Source organism: Gossypium arboreum, chromosome 4 (assembly GCF_025698485.1).
Source record: "Gossypium arboreum isolate Shixiya-1 chromosome 4, ASM2569848v2, whole genome shotgun sequence".
Classification (NCBI taxonomy): domain Eukaryota; kingdom Viridiplantae; phylum Streptophyta; class Magnoliopsida; order Malvales; family Malvaceae; genus Gossypium; species Gossypium arboreum.
In genome coordinates, this window is record NC_069073.1 from 3128020 (window position 1) to 3154043 (window position 26024).

Consider the following 26024-nt stretch of genomic DNA (forward strand, 5'->3'; position numbering starts at 1 on the left):
ATAATTTAATATAATTTTTAAGTAATTAATACAAATTATTTATAAAATTTATAATATATAAATATTTTTAAAATTAAATATAATAATATTTAATATTTAATAATATTTAAATAATATTTAAATAATTTAATATAATAATATATATAATATTAATTAATCTAATTTTTATATATGCTTTTAAATAGTTAATATAAATAAAAAAATTAATAATTTTCATTTCCAAACACAAAAAGCAGGTGAATCTCAATTTTGCATTTAGCTAAAAATACAATGTTCCGTCATACTTTTGACTAAAAAGCCTACGGTAGAAAAACACTTTTATAGTATTTTTCTACCTCAACGAGGAATAACGCTTTTATGTTAATACTTTCATTTAAGTTTCGTTTTAAATTAACTTTTTATTTAAACTTATTTAGATTAATTTTATTTACTTTTAAGTATTTTTATTTAATTAATACTGGAAAATTTTATTTACAAATTTGAGTTGAAAAAATTTATTTACAAAAATATATTGAAAATAATAATAATAAACAAATCGTCAATTTGTTAAATGATACCACTTACAAAAATAAATAAATAATATTTTAATTGAAGGAGTGCCACTATGTAATGAGTTCGACACATTTTTCCTAAGTTTTATTTTTTTAATTTTATATTTTGTTTTAAATAAATTTATATTTTATAGTTTTTATAATTTATTTTATTTATTAAAAGATGACCAAGTTGTTTTTTAAATTATATATTTTCATTTATGCATTTTATAATATTTTTTAAATATATTTAGTTTTTAATATTTTTAAATTTAAAGGTTTTTAAAATTTTTAAAATAAATAAAGAGTCCCACATATGACATCCTAATTTAGCAACATCATCCAATGATGCAAAAACAAATGTTAATTGTAAGGATGAATTTGTGTAACATATCCAACCTCAATGATAAATTTGATAAAAAAACCCAAGGACCAACTTAAGAACATTGGCCAAGTTGAAGGGCTAAACTACTTATTAAGCCAATATGGAACATACCCAACCATTTGAGTTATTGTAGAGCTTGATGTATAAGTAACAAAGATTAAGATAACAACCAATTTTTATTAATATGATGAGTTCATCCAGATTTTTTTTTGTAGTTTGATAGAAGTAAGCATCCATCTACCAACTAACCAAGAAACTGATTTAACATTTTAACTTTAATATATTCTAATGTTTTTTTTAAGCCTGGGTTTAAGATAACATTTTTTACCAGCCGTTGCCACCACCAGAACTCCAACGGCCTTGATTTCCAGGAACATGGCGACCCCAACAGCTATTTCCGCCTCTACTGGCATTACTATTCCATACGTTACCACAAGACCTATCTCCATCATTAGTGACATTGTCATGGCCCCAACTTCCTTTAGTATCACCAGGGAAGTTCATTTTTGCATCGTGGTTCCACTTCCTAATCTCATTGCTGCTACCCCAGTTGAAGGACTTGGGGCGGAATTCACTTTCCCTCTCATTACCACGCCCACGTCTTGCGCTTCCACTCCGACCTCTCCTGACACCGTCCCAATTGCCGTTCCTACCACCATAACTACGTCCTCCATTGTGGCCATATCCACCTGCATAGTTTCCACTGGAATTCCAAGCTCCATCATTACTACCACTACCACTCTCTTCCTTGCCACCCCAACTGTGACTTCTACTACACCCACGTCCACGTCCTCTACCACGACCACCTGCATCGTTTCTACTGGAATTCCAAGCTCCATCATTACCACCACTACCACTCTCTTCCTTGCCACCCCAACTTTGACTTCTACTACACCCACGTCCACGTCCTCTACCACGATCACCTGCATTATTTCCACCAGCATGCCAAGCTCCATTGCTATCAAAGCTGTCACCACTACTTCGAACATCTCTTTTGCCACCCCAACTACTGCTATGACGCCCACCATCTCCAGGACCACGCCCACGTCTCCCACCACGACCCCTAAATCGACCACCGTTGTTTCCACTAACATGCCAACCTTCATCATTGCCACCGCTATCACCATTTTTGGTGTCACTGCCAGAATCATCCTGAGGAGCATTATTACCACTTTGACCCCATTTTCTCTCACTATTCTTGCTCCATTCACTGTTCTTGATGCCATCATTTTTATCCCAGTTTCCGCCGCTGGACCATCCACCAGGCAGATTTTCATTATTGAGGGCAATATCAATATAACTACTGCATTTTGTAGCAATATCGGAAGAGACGCGACTAGGGGCATTGCGTGGCCTAGGAATTCCACTTGGATGCTTTTTCCCAACATCTTCATCTCCATCACTGTTTCTATGGTTCCTTCCTGTCAATCAAGGCACAAACATAAAAATGAATAAATCACTATGTTCAGCCAAAACTTCATAAAGTACCAAATGCACACAGTTGAATATTACTCCATAGGGAATGTCCTTCAAAATTAGAATTTCTTAATTTCATACTCTAAAAACATTTAAATCAAATGGTACATGTGGTTTCTCCCCAATTTGGAAATGGGGCGGAAGGGGAATGCCAGAGACTGTTTTTCATCATTGTAAAAGATCATTCATACGACATGTGCAAATCCTAGGTTTTTATTTGCATCCTACATTCGGTTATATCTAGCATTTGACGAACTGATTCTAGGAAGACTAATCTCATCAAAATGAGTATAAACTATGTTGCTTTGAGACTTCATTTTTCTCCAAGTACCATTGTCTGAACCCAAGCATCCGTATAGAAATATGACTGTCATAGGACCCTCCAAATTTTTTATAGAAAATATTCAAAAATTAAACATAGCCGCATCTGTCACAACTGAATCAGGTAACAAAGTGTAACAACTTTTAGATGCAGCTTATCACTTGCAGGATGGTATTTCCTATTAGATATCAGTTCATCATGTAAGAAATTTTAGAAGCTAAGTATTTGATAAAGTTTATTCACTTTACCTCCTGAAAAATCTCTGACCTTGCTATAATTGAACTGGCCTTGCCTACCATCACCAGTATATGCTCCTGGAGAATTCTTGATTGGAAGACTTTCAAGGGCCAGTGACTTGTGCTGCAATGCGTTGATGTTCGTCTGAAAATATCCCACGAGATGTTCAATCTTCTCAAATGTTTGTTTCCTGAATCTGAATCCATTTGGAAGCAATCCAATATATTCATGGTGTAGGTTTTTACTTCTTATGTATGACAGGATGAAAGTTCCTGGATGCTCATAAGAAACTCCGAAATAATAAACTATCCTCAAAGGGTATTCTGCTTTCTCAGCTGTCAAGATTCCATCAACCTCTGCTTTTGAACCCCTCTTGAATTTTCGGAAACCTAGCATTTCTTTCAAGTGCTTCACCAGTGGAGCAACATAACGATCCATAACCTGTTTTTGACACCAAGGCTCTTAATACATGAACACTATGACACTAGATGTTATTGTCAAAATAGCACAACCCAAGTGCAGGTATGCTTTACATAGATTCAAGGGAAAGAAGGTAACCCCAAAGTAATACATGGATACTAATATGTGAAACTCCAAAAGTTTATTCAGATTTGACTTGGTAATGAACAGCATGTATGCCTTGTACTATGTTATAGGATTACTTGAATTAAGAATTTCAGAATACTCTGATCTCTTGAAAAAAGGAAGGTCATCAACTGACATTCCTGAAACAATGACTAGGTTCGGTTCCATAAGACCTATGAATGAGACTCATTTAATTGGAGCTTTCCCTACTTCACTAGCAATTTAGATTTTTGTAAGATGAAGAAAGCAAATAACGATACCACTAACCAAAATAAAAGAGAGATGATTGACATTGATTTTTTAAAAAATAAAAACCATATGAATCGTGTCATATCAGCAATAAACAAATTACCAACCTCATCTAAATCAACAAAAGTTTTATCCCCTATCTTTAATGTTTTCCCAAGATGGAGCATGCTTTTGATATCCTTGTGATCTTTCCCACTTTCAGCAATGTCTTTATTAACATAAAGTTCAGTAAAGACTTTTAAAGTTAGAGTCAAATAAGATGGGCCTCTTGAACTTGGACGAAATATACTTTCACCGGCATCCTTATCTGATAGAAACTGTTCATCAAAAAACAAAGTATATACTTTGTCAGCCACTTCAATTGTTCAAAATTAAAATTAACAAGAATAGGCATGGCTTTATAGAACATACCTCCATTGCTTCATCCATTGCCACGTTTCTAAAGCAAGGATGACTAATTGTTCGTGGCATGAAATGCTCTTTTCCGAGCTTCTCCTCAATACAGCTTTTGTGCTGCTGGTTTAACGGAATGATCCCACCTTCATGATAGTAAGGATCAACTTCACCAAAATTTTCATATTTGATCCTCTTCATTTCACTTTCTTTGCAAGTCAGAAGAGCCTGGCATTTACTCTTGTCAATCTGCTTAATCTTACACGATACATGGTCCCCCTCATGCAACTTGTTTTGCAAAGAACAATCATCATCCTCATCCAAAAAGTCATCCTTCATTATTATCCCAGTCAAGCCTGAATCAAGCACACAAAAAGCTTGTTGTGGTCGAACATGGCGTACAATAGCTTGAACAAATCTTCCTTCAGCAACAGCAGTCCCATTTTTTCCACATATCATATTGAATTCTTCTTCGGGGGATGGTGCTTTATAAGGTTTACGAGGGTCTAGAAATCCATGGAGCAATTCCATCTTAATAAGATAAAAGGTCTCTCTTCTATTTTCACCGGTCTCTTTTTCATAATTATCTGAAAAATCACTAATACCAAATGTACTCAACACTTGTGGTTCATTTTTTACATACTCTAGAGGTGTCTCTGTAATATTATTACATACAGCCTCAGCCAATCTCTCTGCAAGCTCATATGACTCGGGGTGAATTCTTGTACCATCAAAGCTAGTACATGGCAGCCGACTGCTACGGACACATAAGAAACCAGCTGCATTATGGAAAACCTTTTCTGTCTTAAGTCCAAAACTAGCCAACTCCTTTCTACTATTAACTGCTCGATATTGAACAGTTTCCCTTTGTAAGATGGAAGCTTTCCGTGGTCCAAGTCCGGAAACAAACTGAAGCAAAGGAAAATACCAATCATGTCTCACCGCAAAATTTATATCAACACCTACCTGATTTGTCACATCGACCATCACCTGTTCAATCATCTCATACTTCTCATCAGGTGTTAAAAAGTTATCTAAAGAGCTAAGCTTCCAAGATACTATCTCTTTATTAGCTCCGCAAAGCGTGGCAACCATAGCCAATGGATTTTGGAGGTAACGGCCAAGAGCAACAGCTCGCTTAACAATGCCTAAAAGAAGTTACGCCCCAGACAAGAGAAAGGATTAATTAAGAAAAATATATGAATCGGCAATAACATTATTAAAAACATGAAGAACCAAATGTAAACACCTGGCTGTTCTGGAAGCTGATCTGACGAAATCTCAGAATGTTCATAAAGCTGAGGCAAGGATTCATCACCAAAAACAACACTAATCCCACCTGTAGCTTGACCAAGGTCTCTAAGATTTTCCTCCAATTTAGAAATGATCTGATTGAGGACAAAGAAATTACCCATGAATTCAACGAATGCTAAACCGTTCACATTTCAATGACTATGCAACAAATGCTTGTCCTGTGTTTATGAAATATTTGTCTCCGGACACCTAAGATTTGATCCTCAAGTTCATTCATAACAGCATACCATACAAATCTTCAAATAAACTTGAGATATAGGTCAAAATTTATGCTTATCTGAAGAAAAGAAGTGCAACTTAATATGTTTCCTTTGTATTGTGGATTCAAAACAACATCTCTAACAATTAACTTCCAAAGTTTCTGCAACTCCCTTCTCAACAATCATGAAAAACTTTGCAGATAAATTAAAACAAAGTAGTTCATCATTAATCACAATGGCTTGCGACGTAATAGAAATGCACAAAGCAGTTCTATAAGTCCAGAGACTTCAGACAACTTTTAAATGTAATTTGTGCTTTCATTAAAAGATACTAGTGTATTGTTTTTTCACAAAAAAGAAATGATGCAACAAAGTTGGTAAAGTACAGGAATTTAATTTGTTGAAATAGAAGACTAGGATCTAAATCTGAAACATGATAAACTGCAGTGGATGTATATACATACCTCTTTCACATCATCTCTCAGTCGAACACAAGATGCATTTGCTGCACCAATAACAATGACATGTGGTTGGTGACTTTTCATGATCTTAAGGACACGTTGCCGATCATTTTTCTTGCGCTGCTGGTCATCAACGGTTTGTGACCTCAAGGAGAAGGACCTGGCTTCCAATGTATCCAACAATACTCCTGATGAGTCTAACATCACAAATGTTGTTGCAGGCTTCCCAGGCCCCCAGCAGCAAGCCATTACTTTCGGTGCAACACTTTCCACTGACCCAAGAATTACATTGCATGAATAAGGACCAACAGAAACCATCTTCCATAGTTCCTTCCCACATTCCATAAGCAACCAGTGTTTTGCTCTGGCAGTCAAAAAGTTCCGAGCTTCCTTCTCCATAGCAGGAAGCATGAAGTTGAAGATAGCATCATGTAGAATTAACTTGTACTGTTCTTTCCAAAGCTGAGCAGATCTTCCAGCTCCTTCGATTAAGTAGACATCACTAAAGCCAATGATCAATTTATTCAGTGTAGTTTCCGGCATTTTTATAGAAACTTGAAGGAGCTTCTCTTCTTCAGCCTTTTGAATAAGAAGCCATTGAGCATCATTGAATTCAGAAAGTGGTTTGTCGCGTAGCCACTTAATGCTTGAAAGCTGATGAAAGCAATCTATAGTCACATTTCCTTCAGGAGTTGGGTTTGTTGAAACTACAACTTTTTCTCTAAATATGCTGCGGATGTGTTTCTTGATACATGGCTCACAGCTCAACTCCAATGCAGCCTTCAAAAAACAGATAGTTAAGGAAACAGCAAGAATTAAGACAACCCCCAAAAAAGGGCAATGTTAGACACGTATTGAAGCATACCATGTGCCTAGCACCTTTAAGCACTAGTTCTGGAGTTTCAAACATAGCACACGTAAAATTTAATGCTATCTCCTCAGGTGGTTCATCAGGATAATCTCGAAACTCCATGTCCTGCAGTCATGTGGCACAAAAAAATTAGACCCCTTCTCTAGGAATATTTACATACACAAATACATATTTTCACAGGTATCTGAAAACAAGTCTACAGGAGTGCATGAAGATTTTTTCTTAAGCATTTGCAGCTATGTTACTTGGACTTGAGAATAATTTTATGCATTTACATTTATACTTGCTTGAATATAAATACACAAGCACCAAACAAATGTAAAACAGTGTACTTACCATTTTCTCTAAAGCAATCTGCAAACTGAGCTGCTCAGAGGCATACCGAAACTGGCTGGCTAGTTTCCATAAGCCAGCCATCATGCAGTTACTATAAAGGGATTTCCTTATCGGCCTCTTAAATTTTCCATCCATTTTCTCTTCAGCTGACAGAAAATGCAAGCAGAACTTTGCATCCACGTCATCAATCTCTTCCTTCGTTTCAGCTTCATTGAGAGACTTTGATATTGATTCGAATAACTGCTTATTCAAAGTATACTTTTCACTGTTATCAATCTTCAGACATTCCTCATCATAAATTTTCCTTTGGTGCATTTGAAGCACACTCTTATGCTTCTGAAGGAGCAACCACATTTTGTCTAATTCTTTTATAATCCAAAGTACCTGAAAATAATCCAGTAAATAGAACTTGTTCTTGGAAGTCACACTTTCAGTATACCATCACAGTATAGATACCATTATTATGGCTCTGCCATTGATTAAGGCATCTGAGCCACTCTCGACTCTTGGCACATAAGCAAAAATTTAATAAAAAACTTACCTTATGCCACTTCACTTGCCCTGCTTGTCCAACATCATCATTATCTTCATTCTCAACCTCATTTTGCTCAAAATCATCCAGCAGACTCAGACATTGCTCCTTCCGATACATGGCAATAAATGGAACCTAGCATAGAGAGAAAACATGCATGTCAGTTTGCATTTTAATTTCAAACTTTGAACAAAAGTTTTAGTATACTTACATCAAACTTCTCCACATGATGCAATTCCAGGAACCTCATAATATCTTCCTTCTTAATTTTGTTCAGTAGAACAGATACCTCTACAGATCTTTCTTCAGTTCTTTTCTTGCAGAACAATATATATGAATTCATTACAAGTTGATTATGTATCCAAATAGTCTCCTCTTCTATGCTCCTTTTATCAAGTGGAAGAGGCCCCGCGATTTCTTCAATCATCTAAGGAAAAGAAATAGAGAAATTAATACAAGTCTGGTACCTTGAGGGATTGAATGCAACAAAATATACCTGCATCCTCTCTGGGATGTCAGTCTGCCTGATAAGATCATCCCTCTCAGTTGTATACTTGTTGGCTAATAAAAAGGGCTCAAACTCACTAGAATTATCCAGGTTCATTTTTGAAGCTTGAACTTGCTTCTGATGGTTTAGGGTCTGATTGGCATCATCAGTAATAGGAACCTTGTCGTCTAAGGCAGATGAACAAATGGTTACAACTTGCTCCATCTTCTTTTTGTTCATCTTCAACCACCTACAAAGATAGTTAGCATTAACAAACAGACAATATAAGGTAAAATGTTTAACACTCAACCAATATTCAAGGTACTTAATGGTTGTCAAAAGCTTCATAAAAAAGTGATTTTATGATGAGTAATATGTACCTTAGAGATAATCCCTCTCCATAAGATTTTTCCTCACCCACAATAAAATCACTCATCTCATAGGTTTGACCACAGAATGAAGCTTCCTCTTCACCGAATATATCATCAAATAGCAGGCCTACAATATCTAACTGCATTAATATCGCGTTATTCCATCTTTCTTTCTTGGTAGGCAATGCATAGGCAAGTTAAAACATCTGAGCTATTAGTGACAATCAGAGGCAAGCAGCAAGTAAAATTGTTTCCAACATCATTCAATAGAACAAGAGAAAGATTACTCAAATAAGAGTAGGAAATTACCCTCATCAGAAGAAGAACCAGATTGCTCAACCACCTTAGTAAATTTTCCAGCCTTTTTAAGCCGCTTACACATTTCAGTTTCCTGAGTAAATTTTCATCCAACAAAGCCATCAGGGAAAATCATGGATATTGTAACCTCGGAAGCTCATATCAAATGTCAAACATAGGAATTTTTCTTAAGAATGCTAGAACTATCTTACAATGATTAGTAATACAAATGATAGCAACGAATAAAATTGAGTGTATGGATCAAGTTCGATGTTTACTTTTGGAAATTGACAAATGCCTGAAATTCTGTTTTCTTGAACCAATTCACTATCATCATCATACAGAACAGGATCCTTCACTGATCTCCTAGAGAATTAAAAACCAGTAGCACTTCATAAATGGCAAAAATAGTCATAAGATTAAAATCAATCAACATAACACATTCGGATATAAAGTTTACATTTTCCTCTTTTTCTTTTTCGTCTTCTTGCTTTTTAAAACTTGATCATTTTCGTCTTCTTCCTCCTCTTCATCATCCACTATAAACCCATCACATTCAAATTGGTCCAAATTCTCTGCTTATCCCCATAAACAGATTTAGACAACATTATACATGAACGAAGAACTTCAAGAAAAATAAGATTCGGGACAATGAAAATGTAACCCAAATGCCACTTTGGAAGATTTTAAGAGAGGAACGTTAAAAAAAGGAAGCAATACGACCATATAAACAATAAAGATCTTTTACCATTATTTTAGTCTAAACAACAGAAATAGCAAGAAAATAAAGCATAAACTAACTGCATAACATAAAAAAGAACGAATATGAATAAAAATATAAATCCCAAGTGAATGAAATTTTATTACATTGCATATAACTTAATACAAACTGAATACTGAGGGCTCTCATCCTTAAAATGCAAGATATCTAAACTTACTTAGCATAGAACTTACTTTTATCACCATTAATAACCCTTCCCTCGTTTTTAAAGCACCAGAGGGAAAAGAAAGAAGCTAAAGAGGAAAATGAAGATGAAAAAAAAAAAGTTATGGAGATCTAAAACAGCAAAAAGATAATTAAGAAGACTCGAGTCCTTAAAAAACCAAAAACATTTTGAATGAACTTTTTTCATCAAAGAGAAGTTATGCTTCATCAAGAGAGAAAGAGAGAAGCAAAGAGGCGAAAAATGTAAACAGATAAGAAAAGAAAAAGCTAACATGTAGTAACCATAAAACTGAGCTGCATTTACGTTGAAAATGTAAGAAATGAGGAAGCTTTATTATCATTCACGTTCAAAATGAAGGAAAAAGAGGAGTCTTTTTTCTCATTACCCCTGTTTTCTTCTTCATCGTCATCATCAAGTGCTTCCATGTTTTCTTCCCCTACCAGTAACCAAAAACAAGTTAGAAACTTTGCAAAACAAAAAAAGCACATAGAACCCCATGCATTACTTATAATATAAACCTTCTTCCCCTGGGTTGTCTTCATACGTTGATGTTAACCCTTTTCTCTTCATTTTCAAGCTTAAATGTTGAAAAAGAAAAGCTTCAAACTTGGTTTGTTTTGGTTTCAAAGATGAGAAATCATGTGGAAAATTTTTCGTCAGAAGAACAAAAAATCAAATACTACAAAAGGAACTGTTACGTACGGAAGGGGTATACAAAAGGTTATTCTTCTTTTATATTTACGAAAATGCCATTCACATGCCAATTTTCATGGTTGCTTTTAGCTTGGCACGTATCTTTAGCTTAATTTTCTTTTTCAAATTTGATTAGATATGTTTAATCGGTGTTAATTTTTGGATTATAATTTTTATTTTAGGTATTTTCATAGTTTATTTGTTTTAGTCACTCCTGTAAATTGATGTAACAGTTAAAATTAATATAATAATAAATAATCAATATAATAATAAATATAACTTTTAACTTTTACATATTATATTAATTTGGTTATAATTTTAAAATTGATCCTCAAAATTTATAAATAATCTTAAGTTGATCTTAACTTTAAAGAATTAGCATATATATAAATCTAAAATACATAAAAAATTTAAAATATAATAATAAATTTAAAATAAATATTTTAAAAAATAAATTTTTTAAATAAGCAATATATTTATCTAAAATTAGTGTAAAAATAATAATAACAGATTAAATATTGTAATATAAGAAAAAACTAAAAGCACTGCAAGCCCATCTAAATGGGCCCTAAGTGAGTACTGGTGAATGAGCAATCTTTGATTCTGTAGTTACTGGTGAATGGGCCCTGAGTTAGTCTTTCCTCTCTTCGTTTTGGGGTGGGAGACGGTGACGGGGAGATCCGTTTGCAAAAGGGTAAAGATGGGGTGGGAAAATTTTTATTTTATTTAATATTAATAATATTAAAACTTATTATCATATATATTTTGAAATTACTTATTTTAGTATTTTTAAATTATATATATTATTATTTCTTGTGATCAATATTTTTATTTTTATATATTTTAAAAATATTTATATAATTTTATATATTTCTTTGAATTTTTAGAATTGAGATTATTTGTAAAACTTGAGGGTTAATTTTAAAATTTATGACTAATTTGACATAATATATAAAAGTTTAGGGCTAAATTTGTTATTATACCGATTTTTTAATTGTCACGTTAGCTTGTTGTTTGTGATTCTAACAATAGTGACCAAAATGACTAAACTATATAACATAGATGCTTAAATTGCAAACTTTTTATTTTGGATGTCTAAAATAAAAATTTTGATAGTTGAGTAATTATTTGTATAGTTTATCCTAATTTTTCTATGTGATCTAATAAACATTTAACACGTGGCAATAATGATATCGTTGAAAATTAAAAAATAAAAAATCTAAAAATACAATTTGCTTATTTTATATTATTTTTCATGATTAATTTTTATACAAAATGATAAAAATGATTTTTAACATTAATTTTATAAAAAAATATGAAAACCATAAAATATATTTTTTTGAAAAATATAAAATAATTTTATTTTTACATTTAAAAAAATTTAATATATATATTTTGACATAACGTTACACATATGATAATATGTTTGTTGCATTAGATTTTGAAAATAACATAACTTACTAGATTTAACAACTATCATTTTGTGAGAATTGAAATTTCAAATTTTAAAAGTATTAGACTAAAATTATCAAATTAAAGTATAATGACTAAATTAATTATTTTCATAAAGTATAGGGACTAATAACAAAATTTAACTATATTTTAACCATAATAAAGTAATTTTAATTATGGTTAAAAAATTCAAGAAATTGAAAATCGATTCGAATTGGTTAAACAATTTTTTCTTCATAAGTTAAAAATTACATTATACAAACTGAAACTCGATCCCATTTTAAAGATGACGAAGCTATTATTAAACTACTACCTTTCCAATGGTTGGAAGGACACTAGCAAGATTTGTCATCAAGATGATCTTTTTCTCATTTGGTTGTCAAGATGATCCCATTTTATTTTGTGTTACAATGGTTTTGTTTTTGTTATAACCAATATCTTTATCTAGGGAGTAGTCACTTCAAAGGCAAAGTGAATTCTCCCTAGATACATTTATTCAATTTTGGTCCGAATCTATGGATTGTGCTGAAGGTTCAAAATCCATTGGATTAAAAATTTTGATAAATCAATTTCGAAATGCTTTTTCTACTTCTTTTCTAGAATGCCCGATATTTGTTTTACATCTTCTATGCGAATGTGTTCAATTTTCATAAGGTCTTCTCGACTGTTATTCAAAAGGTCCAATAATGTATGTATATTGGAATTTTTGAGACAATTATAGATCTGGGAGGCAATTCGATTGGTCAATAAAATATATTTCAATGCTATTTCTTTTTTCTTTTTGTTAGTTTAACTAATCTATCATGAAACGGAAAAAAGGTAAAGTAACATCGTGTTGATTGTTTTCTAAATGTAAGTTTTCTTCTTCCGTATGTAGAAAATGAATAAATAAATCAATCAAATTGCGAGAAGCTTCATGAAGTGCTTCTTTCGAGTTAAACTTCCATTTGTCCATATTTCTAGAAAAAGTATCTCCTGCTTTTCATTATCATTCCCATAACAATGAATACTATGATTCGCATTTTAACGAGCATGAATACAACATCTATAGGATAACTTCCGTCGTGAAAGTTCTTTGGCGTTTTATATCGTATCCTCTATTTCTCTCGATTTGTAATCCAATACACAAATCAATTGGTTCGGTTAAGGTGGCTACATGTTGTGTATTATCAACGATTTCCACGAAGGTGGTAAGATGATGTCTTGAGCGATTACATATCCGGACCCTTGGCACAAATAAAGGCGTTACGAGTTCCATACAAATTCCTCTCAATACAATTTCTTTCAAATTCATTAAAATTTCATGGATGATTCTTAAATACCTACTATGGTAGAATATTCGTGGGGTATTTTATCGATTTTGCACGTGTAATGCATGTTCCTTCTAGTTCTCCAAGCAAAGCTCTTCGCATCGCAATGCCTATTGTATCGGCTTGGCTTTTCATAAGTGGAGACAGAATAAAGCGTCCATAATAAAGGCGTTTACTATCATTATTGATTCAACACACTTTCTTTGTCGTGTCCGAGTCAAGTAGAGACTTTTACTTTCTCTCGAACCATAGTAATATTATTTTATTTGATCGATCATTGAATCATTTATTTCTCTTGAAATCTCCTTAGTGTTTATTTCTACACACGTCTTTTTTAGGAGGTCTACACCATTATGTGGCATAAGGGTTACATCCGTCATTGAAACTTAATAGTATACCACTTCTATGAATAGCTCGTAATCTTGCATCTCTTCCGAGACCGGACCCTTTATCATAACTTCCGCTCGTTGCATACCTCGATTCTGCTACATTTCGAATAGCATTTCCCACTGCGATTTGAGCAGCAAAAGGGTCCCCTTCTTGTACCCTTCAATCCACAAGTGCCGCGGAGGACCAAGAGATTACCCGACCCCGTACATCCGTAATAAATAATAATGGTATTGTTGAAACTTGCTTGAACATGAATAACTCCTTTTGGTATTCTACGTGCACTTTTCCGCACCTCTGCGCCCATTCCTACGTGAACCAACTTTTGGTATAGGTTTTGCCATATTTTATCATTTCATAAAGATAAGTCGAGATATATGGATATATCCATTTCATGTCAAAACAGATCTTCTATTTTTATTTGTTTATCGCTTTTTTAAGATTAGTTTCTTTTCTTTCAGGAGTTCTTTTTAGAATAGAAAGATTATCCTTATCTTTGTTTATGTCTCAGGTTAAAACAAATTACGATAATTCGTCCCCTCCTACGGATTAGGCGATATTTTTCACAAATTCTACGAACGGAAGCCCTTATTTTCATAGTTGTTATTCCTTAAATTTTTCCGAATTCGCTTATTGGAAGAAAATAAGTTTCTTGAAATTTGAATTGGATCCTTCCGAAAGAAATCTTGAAGTTGAAAAAACTACCTAATCGTTCGAATCCTTGTTGCGAAGTCTATAAATTATACGCCTCCCTGGTTGAATCATAAGCACTTACTTCACTTTTGTTGACTCTATCCCACGTTGGTAAAGCTCTCCCGAAACATAACCTAAAATCAGATCTTCATTATCTAAAGGAATCCGGAGTGGGAGTGATTTACTAATTAAATTAAACCTTCATGAATCCATTTTTTGTTCTTTTATTCCGGTAAAACTTCATTGACGTATCAACTACCGTAGACGGAGGAGTTCTATTAGACAACCCATGCTTTTTTTTTTTTTTGGCACAAATGGAGAGTTTTGGATACAATTAGATATCTTGGATGATTACCATATATAACACAAAATTTCTCCACCGATTCCTTCTAGTCGAGCCTCCGATTCGTCATTATACCCCAGAAGTAGAAAGAATTACAATCCCCATCCCTCCTAAAATCCTAGGAATTTGTTGATAGTTAGAATAGATTCAGAGACTGGTCAACTGATCCGTCAGAAATTTAAAATAGTTCTATGTGGTCCTTTTCTATTCCGTCTATGTCGTAGGTTAAAACCAAAAATATTTGTTGCGTTCCGATGTTTCCTTACGTTATCGATAAAACCTTCTCGTAAAAGTATTTTAACAATGTTTTTAGTGATGTTAGTAGATCCTATTTGAATCGTTCCTTTTCTATTCATATCAGCATTTCAGTATAGAGGTTATTATGTCGACAATAGTGTCCTTACCCATGGTAAACTAAAATTTTGTTGCTTCCAATTTTGATATAACCAATGTGGTCTTTTTTTACTTAGTAAAGGTATATACGTGAGACACAATCTACTAATTAATCTATGCCATTTAAATACTCTAAATACTCTAATTATACTTGGGTCTCGTCTTATAATACCTCGGGAGCTAATGAAACTATTTTAGTGAAATTTAACTGTCTTAATTCCCGGGCGATCGCACCAAAAATTCGAGTTCCTTTTGGATTTCCTTATTGATCAATGACAATGGCAGCATTGTCACCATATCGTATTATCATCCCGTTGTCGCGTTTGAGTTCTTTACGAGTACGTACAATTACAGCTCTAATCACTTCTGATCTTTCTAGAGGTGTATTTGGTACTACTTCCTTGATCACAGCAACAATAATGTCACCAATATGAGCATATCGGCGATTACTAGCTCCTCTGACTCGAATACACATCAATTCTCGGGCCTCGCTGTTATCCGCTACATTCAAATGGGTCTGAGGTTGAATCATTTTTTAAATTTCTTTTTTCAATGTAACAAATGACGAAGAAAAAAAGAAATATTGTTTGTCAAAAAAAAAAAGAAACTCGCAATTGTTTTTTTATTCCCAAGACAAGACTTCTTTCCTTTGGTTCTATATTCCTATCCCGAAATAATGAATTGAGTTTTTATAGGCATTTTTGACGCCGCTATTGAAATAGCCTTTCGGCTATATTTTCGCTACTCCGTTCATTTCATAAAGTATTCGCCCGGTTTAACAACAGCTACCTAATACTGGAGATCCTTTCCCGAACCCATACGTGTTTCAGTAGGTCTTCACAGAACGGGTTTGTCCGGAAATATACGTACCCATATTTTTCCACCACGACGTACATTTCGTGTCATTGCTTGTGCGCCCGCTTCTATTTGTCTAGATGTAATCCAAGCGGGTTCAAGTGCTTGAAGAGCATATCTACGTAAACAAACCGATTACCTCGATAAGATATCCCTTCATTCTTCCTCTATGTTGTTTACGAAATCGGGTTCTTTTAGGGTTATAGTTGATGGTTGTTGTTTATGAATTCCATCTCTACTACGAATCTGGACATGAGAGTTTCTTCTCATCCACTCCTCGCGAAAAAAAAATGAATAAAAAATATTTAATTCTTAATCTTAAGATATACGGGTAGTTAATGAATAATTGAATCTTGGGATTCTTTGCTTTGCGATTTTATCGATCTATTAGAAATTTGTATATCTTGTTTGGATCTATTGGATATATATATAAGTATAAGGAATTAAACACGGATTCTATTTCTAGATAATGTCTTATATTGGTTTTGTTATAATGTTATAACGAATCTTTATTTTGTTTTTATCATATTCATATCAGATTCACGAATCTTTATTTGTTATAATGTTTTGATTCACGGTTAACACAATCTATTGCACTGAATAAGATATTCATTGTAATAGCTCTTACCCATTCTAGCGTACAGTACGAATAGGAGGTGCCACTGGAATACTTTCAAGCTAGTGCATTTTTCTTCTATTTTATAAAAACTCATATTACAAAATATATTAAAATATTGAACTTAAATAAAACATTTTAGTTGTTTAGTAGCATAATTGAACATTTTCAACTCATAAAACAAGGTTCCAAAGTTTATGACTTAAAATGAAATCTTTCGAGTTTGGGAAGACGAGAGATTAATACTAATTTAAAATTTTTAAATATTTTTATAAAATCATCAATCCTAATTTAAGACAAATAAAATACTTTAAATACAATTTAAAATCATTTTGAAGTCACTCGGGGTGGTCAAAGATGTTCAGGATCAAATTTGGGCCTTGGGGGTCCTTTTTGCACAAAAGAGTGCAGTGGCCCAACAAAGGGGTGCAGTACCTAAGGGCTTAGGAATTGATACTTATACCTAGCCTTAGTATTGAAATTTTTGACATTCTGCCAATTAGGGTGTAACAGTCTACCTGACGTAAACCGTATTGATATGTTGTGTAGCATGTAGTTGAATAAGCCAATGTAAAAAAATGATGAGTTTGGTGAATTATTTGTTAAGTGTTTGAGAGACGTATTGCGTGGATTTAACAATACGCCTATTGGCGAAACGCTTCATTGGAATACACCATTTGGCGAATTCTTTAAAGACGCAATCTGCCAACCCTACATGCTTTTGGTGAACTTGTTAGTTCACAGATCAATAGATTTGTTTTCCATGTTTTAGCATGAAAATCATAACTCGGTGAGCATCGTTAGAGCTTAGTTGAGACCTAGTTGGGACTTAACTAAATAGGTCTCAATTAGAGTACTGTAGATGAAAGCTTGATATTTTTAGGTGATTAGTGGTAGTAGTTATGTTAGATAGATGGTTAGGTTTAAAAATTTTAGGAGAGTCTATTCTCGGGTTCCAAGGGTTATAGTAGGATTTTCTGACCCTCCCACTAAGCTTTGTCTCCACTATTTGTGCTATATAAAGATGTCAATAGTCGACATGTTTCACCTTTATTTTTCTCTATACTTTTTTCTAGTCTCTGGAAAATATTAAGGCATTTTCATTAGAGAAGACAAAGGAAATTCCAATAGTTAATCAAAATGCTCTTATTAAGTATCACCTTACTGGTAATTTTTAGAAAACTCTTGTCGAAAGAATTTACATTTTACATTAGTGTATGCATGATTAACTTAGATAATTAGTCTGATGGTTAGAACCATTTTCTTATTTAAACTGAAATTAATCCAAATTAAATTAAAGTTTTTGAACATTGTTTAAGAGACAAATTGGATATAGAAAAAAGTAAATTTATTGTTGCTTTTTCCTTATCCTGTTTTGGATTATATGTTTCATTATAAATTCAAATCATATTTTTTTATTCTTTTCAATCCATAAAATGAGATAATAATATGCTTCAGTGCAATTGAATTCAAATCTTTCTATCCTGACAATAATATCAATATCAATCGAATTAAAACTCAATAAATAAATGTGATTAATATAGTTTGAACTGTGTCTCCCATTCATACTTTAATATTAGAACATAAATAAAAAACAAAAAACAAATATCGGAGAAATGTTTCAGTCATGAAACTGTGAAGACAGTCCAATGAACATATCTCACGTGTAAAAATGGTATATTAGATCCCGCATAAAGTATCGACTTGAACACGCGTCTAGCATCTATTGGACTGTTAAAACTTTAAATTATTCTTACTGTAAGTTTATCCATCGATATACAATTGACTTAAAAAATTATTTTATTTTTGCTTTTTAATTTTCCCTTTGGTCAACTTGTACGGACGCATATTCGGGTTTTGAAACATAGAATTTCGTTTTTTTGTTTGGTTCTTATGTGATCTAAAAGGAAAAAGCTATATTCGGATCTGCGATAGGTGGAAGGTGGTGTTTTTTGTTAATTTTTTTTTTCATGTTTGAAAGGATTAGGTCAACAATGATTTCCTTCTGAAGGTTTTTTTTTTTCTTTGAAAGGGAAAAGATATTGTTTTGGTTTACTTTTTTTTTTTAGTATTTTAATAATTTAATGATCCAAATCTGCCAACCAAACCATGAGGAAGAAGCTTGATACCCGTTTCCCAGCTGTAAGCTTCATTTTTCTTATATTTTCTTTTCTTTGAATTTGGTTAATTTCTTTGCTTTATCTGTTGTTAATTTGTTTTGGGTATTTGACTTTTGATTGATTCGTCTGGAATTGAAGTCTGGGTTTTTTTTTTGGTTTTGTGATTATTTTTGTTGCTGAAATTTCGATTTGTAGGAAAATTTCCCCATATTATTGGATGATGTTTTCAATAATTAGGGTTTTTGAAAATTTAGTTTATTAATTTTTTTAGTTTTATGGATTTTTCATGGAGTGTCTTGTTGGTTTTGTGTTTTTCATAGTCATTTTAGGGAGGATTCTTTTTTCTTTTGGCTGTTCTATGAAAACCCCAGGTAGCTTCTTTTATGGTTTTCTAATTTTATTTTTTTGGATGGTTCTACAAATTGGTCAATTTTTACTAGCTATGGTGGTGATGTTTTCCTAAATTCCTCTTGAATTATGCTTTTTCTAGGCTATGATTGGTTCAAAGAAATTAGATGATTTGAAATCATAATTCAGTTAATTTATATATAGCAATTAGGTCGTATTTTATTTATGTTATCGGGATATTAATTGGACTCTGGTATAAGAGTTGGATATGGGTATCTACTTTATATTTTTTTCTAGTTTTTCCATATACTTATCTTTGGAAGTTCATAGCCCCATACTCATGTACTTAGAGTAAAAGCAAAGAGTCAGGAGCGACATAGCTGCTGCTACTTTTTTTTGGCTCTTCTATGCTATTGTTGAGTAGTATTCTATTTCAGTTCTATAGAATTGGTTTAATGTGTATGAATTTGACGAGCATAAAGAACTTTTGGCACCCTTGTTTATTTCCTTGGTTTTGGGATGCAAGCTCTTTTGAAATGTGTAGCTTATGTGTACACAAATCTATTTTATTATTAGAAAATTTTCTTCTTATTCTTTTCTTGAAATGAAGACGGTGCCAAGTGAACTTTTGTTTCTCAGCAAATTAAAATGCTGTAACCAGTCTTCATGCTTAGCGTTCTTATTTTGGTCAGAATATTTTGGCTTATTAAAAAAGGTATAATTCTTCGAAGGTTGTGCAGAACTTTTGTGGTTTTGAGCATGATTCAGTTTTGATTTACTGTCTAAGGTAACATGCTGAAAGTCAATGATTTTTTATTGATTTTCTACTTTTCTTGGAAGCAAGAACTGAGAGTTGTTTGATTGATGTTCTGCAATGTACCAATACTACATTAGTTGGAACTTGGGATCGATTTCTTTTTTTATATGATATTTTAAGTTATCATCCGTTCGACTCCTTTTTTGAATCCTTAAGTAATCATTTGTATAAATTCTGACATTTTAAGAATGAGCAGTATGGTATAGTGTGTGGTCTCTGTGATTGCTAATCCTCTCTGGATGTGCCTTTATCTCTTTCTGTTCTTGTGTTAACAATTCTTTTCTTAGTCTGAAACGTAACCTTTTTTTGCAATCACTAGTTGGAGTTTGGAATTCTGTAGTACTGATAGGGCACATTTCTGGACAGTTTCACTGGTCACCTCTATTGCCTTCTACAGGAAGGTGAAGGATCATGTCAAAGCCTTCACTATCTTTTTGAAAATATTGAAATAAAATGCATTTTTAAGAGGATGATAGAACTAAGCAATGAGTTTGCAGACATAACTTTTGCTTTAAGAAGGGATCATTATCCATAAAGAGTTTCTCTAATGCATCTTTTGGAAATTGCCTTCTTTTTGAAGTTGTCACTGGCAGCTGTTGCTTATAAAATCTTTAGAATTATAGTTTTTCATCAAGTATTACAGTAATATTCTCAGATGACCATACTATGAGCTATAACATCAACTGATGGTAGGCTTCAGAACGTCTTGCTTACCGATTTCTAGAAGTTTAGTTTCTCATCAATCTTGCTGTTCTTGTTTATTGTTGACATCTGCGCTCTGTTTACTTGTGTCTTGATTGGTTTGAAATAAAAACCTGGTAAAATAAGCGAGCTTCATGATAGGTTACTTGCATTAAGCTGATGATATTAAACCAGTGACCTGAAAGGTGATGCTCACTTAATGGAATGACAAGGAATGCCGTGTCAATGGTCATTTCTTCTCATCTTCTACTCGGATTTTTTAACAAACGTTGTCTGGTTTCTTAATATATCGGATTCTAATAGAGAATGTTGATTGCTTTTAATTTAAATATACAATATTATGGTTCCACACTGGAAACGTTTTTACATCCTTCAAGCTGTTTTTAAACTTTTTTTTGTAAGAGAATGATTAAAAAGTTTGGTAAATAATATATATCTTTTTGATGCTTTATATATGCTTTTGGATCACGGATCTATAAGCTATCCTTCTTGGAATGATATTCCCTTATATTTGGCTTTCTTATCATTTTTGATAGATGTTAGCTGTGATTTGTGCTGAAACTTTCAAACATATTTGATTTTCAGGCTCGCATTAAAAAGATTATGCAAGCCGATGAAGATGTTGGGAAGATTGCGTTAGCAGTGCCTGTTTTAGTTTGTGAGTGGCAGCAAAGTAAACAATTTTATGTAACTAATTCCCCCACGTCTGTATCTTACTTGTTCATGCTTCTTTCTATGGCCTTGCAGCTAAAGCATTGGAATTGTTTCTTCAAGACCTTTGTGATCGTACATATAAGATTACCCTTCAGAGAGGAGCAAAGACCATGAATTCATTACATTTGTAAGTGAAGAATTAACATTATTCTTTGTCGCAATTAGCATACAATGTTTGTTGTCTACTTGAGGGCTCAAGGATCTTTCTGCATTTATATAAGTTTTCATATGCATAATGCTCTTTGTCTATTCTGTTTCAATTTTCTGACCATGTGAACGTGCACCATTTACATTGATAGCTATAGTGTAAATATGATAACCTCACTAAAAGCCTTAGATATTTTTTAGAGTTTTGATCTTAAAAGTTCGGGCACTGATTGATTTGGAGTTGGAGAGAGAAGAAGAGATGTTAAGAGGGAAAAAAGAGAGCGACATGAAGTCAAGGGAAAAGAGAGAGTGTGTGAGTGGACTGGGGATAGCAAATAGATGCAATACCGCCAAAAAACCAAAGAGGCTATGAAAGAAACAAATTTAAGATTTACTTACTACCCAGATTCAATTTCTCTCAAAATACCAACATTCAAGCATTCGCCTGTCCTGAGCATGAATTAAGCCCTCCGCTGGCCTGTAATATATGTTAGACTTGGGGTTATTGTAGGATATTGGTCTGCTTATTATTATTTTTTTTGTTTTTCTATACATTTGGGAGATGTACCTTAATACTTGTATCGGAATATATATCGGATATGGATATCAAACATGGAGGGAAAATGAAGAGTTGGAGCAACAAACTTAGAGCTTGTAAGATACTTTCAGTAAAGGCTTCTTGTAATAGTTTTAGTTTACAAAGAAATTACCACTTGGCAACTACATTGGCTGACGTGACCATTCTTTTTTGTAGAAGTGCTCATCTCAGTATTTAGTAAACCAAGAATATCTAATCTTTATTTTATTTGAATTTTCCCCCTAAAAGGTGCACTTTGTGAGTAAGAGAAGAGAATTAGCACAATATCGTACATAATAGTGAAGGAAGAAACACATTTTCACCTATGTTACTTGGACTTGGGTGTGAGAATTGGATGTGGGTATGTGTCTACATGGGTATTTAAATTTCCCAAGATTTCCATGTATTTCAAGAATTCTTGGGGGATCATATTCCATGTCCATGTTTGAATACGTGTTGTATATGGGTGTTGGACATGGGTACTTGAAGAAAAATGTGGTCAGGGTACCACAGTGGAAAACCACAACTATCAATGTTACTGCAAACTAATATAAAGTAACATGATATAAGAATATCAAGATTCAGTGGTGATCAACCAAATATCCTTTCATGTCCTCATACAAGAGCTTTTGGGCTGTTTAGGGTGAGTGGAGGAATAGAAAGTTTCTTGAAATGTGTTCTTTGATTTCAATAATTGAAACTAGCATTCCAGAACTTATCAAGCTACATCATCCCTTTCTCACAAATTTGATTCCTAAAAGGTTCTAATTTTATGTTGGACCTGGTCCAGATTTCCTCCTTTTAGGGTCACAAAGTATTTAGATACAGATCAACTATGCTAATTATTGTAGATGGAGAATTGTGATTCTGAATCTTTTCTCTCCTTTTCTGGATCATGCTACTTTTTTCAATTAACAAGTCTTCTGATCAGCATGGTATCTTATTATGTTACTTCCGATCTTGTTTGTGTTTATCCATAGTGATGTATATTTGGCAATGTCCTGTGCTTTGGTCTAACTAAAGTGCCCAACTAAAATGCAGAAAGCATTGTGTACAGAGCTATAATGTTTTTGATTTTCTGAGGGAAATTGTTAGCCGGGTTCCTGATTATGGTCATGGTCATGGTCATGGTCATTCCGATGCTGTTGCTGCTGCTGCTGATGACGATCGAAGTATTTCAAGGAGAAGGTTAGAGAAAGCCTTGCTTTGTGTTTGTTACTTTTTTATTCATTGAAAGATTCACTTATTTCATGATATGTTTCCATATTTGCTGCCAGGAAAGCCGCTGGAGATGAAGTCCATGTCAGTGATGAAGAATCAAAGAGGAGCAGAATAGTAAGATGGCTTCCATTTCAACATCTTTCTTTTTTTTCTTTTTTTTTTTTGTGTGTGTGTGTTTGTAGACAGCTATAAAAATATAGATCATCGGATGTGCTTTTGTGCAACTTTAAGAATGAATGGTGGTGAATGTTTTTCTTCAGTGACAAAGAGGTATCTGGTGAACTTCAATTTATTATGCCAAAGCCAAACTATGTTACTTGGACTCGGGTATGAGTGTCGGATACGGACATATATCTGACACGGGTATGTTAAATTTTCTATAAGTTTTTTCATGTATTTGGAGGGTTTTTGAGGGGTTATATCTTTATGCCCATGTCCGTGTATGTCTTGGACATGGGTATTTCAAGAAAATTTAGTGAATTGGAGCAATATAGATGCCAGATACTTCTGCAAAAGATGAACTAGGTTTGTTCACTGCAATGTATATTATTTTAGATGTTTGTGAATAAATTACTTTCAATGACACCTCTTACATGAAGTATAAATCAACTTAAAATCGATCATCTATTTAATGTGTGTGAATTTTGGTGCTTTCAATAACTGACTTTTTAGACATGCTCTATGCAGCATGATGTGGGTCATGTAGGGACCATTGGTAGAGGGAGAGGCCGGGGACGAGGTAGGGGACGTGGAAGAGGAGGTCGAAATGTGGAAAGAGATGCTCATCGTGAAATAGAACCAGAACCCTGTGCAACTCTTCAGCAAAACAGCAAAAGTCATCCAACCCCTGGAATGGTGGTAGATGATGGTTCTGAGTCCAAGGAACCGATAAAAGAGAACACAATTGCTGAAGATGCCAACCAAGCTGTTCGGAATTTTGATCTGAATGCAGAGGTAGATGAGAACGTAGAAGCAAAGCCCACGGTGGGTGCTGCTACTGCTGCTGCTCCTGAGCCGGCAGCAGCAGCAGCTCAGCCTTCTTCAGCAGAACCTATAACTGGAACTAAACATGAAGAATACCCAGGCTGGTCTCTTTCAGACATGGACAAGATGGCCATTGATCCTCTTCAACTTGCTCAGCTTGGAAAAAGGTTAGATGAGGATGAAGAAGATTACGATGAGGAAGGGTAGGGCTAAGTAGTTAGGGGGCAAGGCTCTTAGGAAAGTCAGTGTTCCAGATCAGATTAGAACTCAAGTAGAAAGGTCAAGAAAAGGCAAATGTCGAAATGACCTCATTGGAATATGGAAGTATATCCTATGTACGTCTCTCTCTCTCTCTGTCTGTTTATCCTTGTCGTCATTCACTGTATGTTATAATTTGCTAACATAACTTTAAAATGGTAGCTTCCCACACCAATGAGACACCTGTCCTGGAACTTGCTCGTTACTCAACGAAAGAACATGGCTTTTTAGTGTAATAGAATTGCCCTCAGAAAATCTATGTTGAACTATTGATCATTTGCTTGTTTGTGTTTTCGATTAGATCGTTTAGGCAAATTCAGCTGTCTTGTCCTGTTCGTTGTTTGCTTTTAATTTAATTTAGTCTGCCAGCTTCCTATGCTGTATTAACAGTTCTTTGACCGTGAGTTGCCATTAGCACTAACCAAATTCAACTTTATGCTGCTTAGACTCAAGTGGCTGTTGGATATGAATATGTATTAGTTTGATTATTTATAAGTTTTTTTTTTCATATATTTATATGGTCTTTGAAGGATCATATTATAAAGGTTCTTTGAAAGATTATACTCAGTAATGTATGAATGTGTAGGATGTTATAACTAAAAAAAATGAAGAGTAAGAAGATAGAAAATAAAGTGTAGTGATGGGAAGAATAAACTGGCAGCCATTGAGTATGGATGTGTTCCAAGCTTCTTTTGAACTTTGATTTCTATGCACACGACTTCATTTCCTTTGATTTGAATATTTTTCAAATCTTTTTTGAAAATTTTCATCTATTTTAATGGTCATATCTTTGTCCAAAACATGTTGGACATGTGTACTGAAAAAAGTTAATAGAGTTTGAGCAACGTAAAAGACCGTTATTTATGCAGCATTATTTTATGTACTAAGTTTAGGTATTTGATTCAACCTATATTTCCTAAAAATCTCATTATTTACTTATATTTGAATATCAATGTAAAAATATAATGCTCGAAATTTGATTAATATATGGTTTAAAATTAGGGTTTAATTGTTTTAATTTAAATCCAATTAATTGTATATGAACAAAATTCCTCTATCCTTAATTAAGCTATATACATCTCCCTACTTTTAATCTGACACATGCATTACATTATATATTATTCATAACCAAATAATGCAACTCAAGAATAAAGTGATTAAAATGAAAAGGAATAACTCTGTTTATAGTTAAACTTCTCTAGATCCAATGATACAAATCAAAATACATCAATGATGATGATTAATTTTCATCTACATTAAAAAAGTCTCGAGAGATTTAAATTCTATACATACTTACCTTTAAGATTTACAATAATTATACTAATCAAATATAATTTTATCTTGATGTAGAACTCTTAATGCTTCATTAGGGACGTCATCGTAAACTTGTAAGCCTATTTT

The 26024-nt window shown here is 33.4% G+C and overlaps 2 protein-coding genes across 3 annotated transcripts; one reads left to right on the plus strand and one right to left on the minus strand.

Annotated features, from left to right (window-relative positions):
• Positions 1-1239: 1239 nt before the first annotated feature.
• Positions 1240-10689, minus strand: LOC108458866 (transcription elongation factor SPT6-like). The gene is made up of 17 exons (XM_017758264.2): positions 10512-10689; positions 10379-10429; positions 9507-9621; positions 9325-9412; positions 9059-9140; positions 8759-8876; positions 8388-8628; positions 8103-8318; positions 7901-8026; positions 7360-7743; positions 7018-7128; positions 6156-6932; positions 5427-5565; positions 4196-5325; positions 3892-4101; positions 2962-3391; positions 1240-2336 (listed from the first exon to the last, which is right to left on the minus strand). Exons 1-17 carry the CDS (start codon positions 10561-10563, stop codon positions 1240-1242), a joined length of 5367 nt encoding a protein of 1788 aa, XP_017613753.2. The 5' UTR covers positions 10564-10689.
• A 7802-nt stretch (positions 10690-18491) lies between these two features.
• Positions 18492-24938, plus strand: LOC108460861 (uncharacterized). Of its 2 annotated transcripts, none has more exons than XM_017760552.2 (6): positions 18492-18877; positions 21308-21380; positions 21470-21563; positions 23202-23348; positions 23438-23495; positions 24054-24938. In XM_017760552.2, the coding sequence occupies exons 1-6, from the start codon at positions 18845-18847 to the stop codon at positions 24570-24572; spliced, it is 924 nt and encodes a 307-aa protein (XP_017616041.1). In that variant the 5' UTR covers positions 18492-18844; the 3' UTR covers positions 24573-24938. The 2 variants fall into 2 exon arrangements, with proteins under 2 accessions (XP_017616041.1, XP_017616042.1); XM_017760553.2 differs by having other exon boundaries at positions 24069-24938.
• The last annotated feature ends 1086 nt before the right edge of the window (positions 24939-26024 follow it).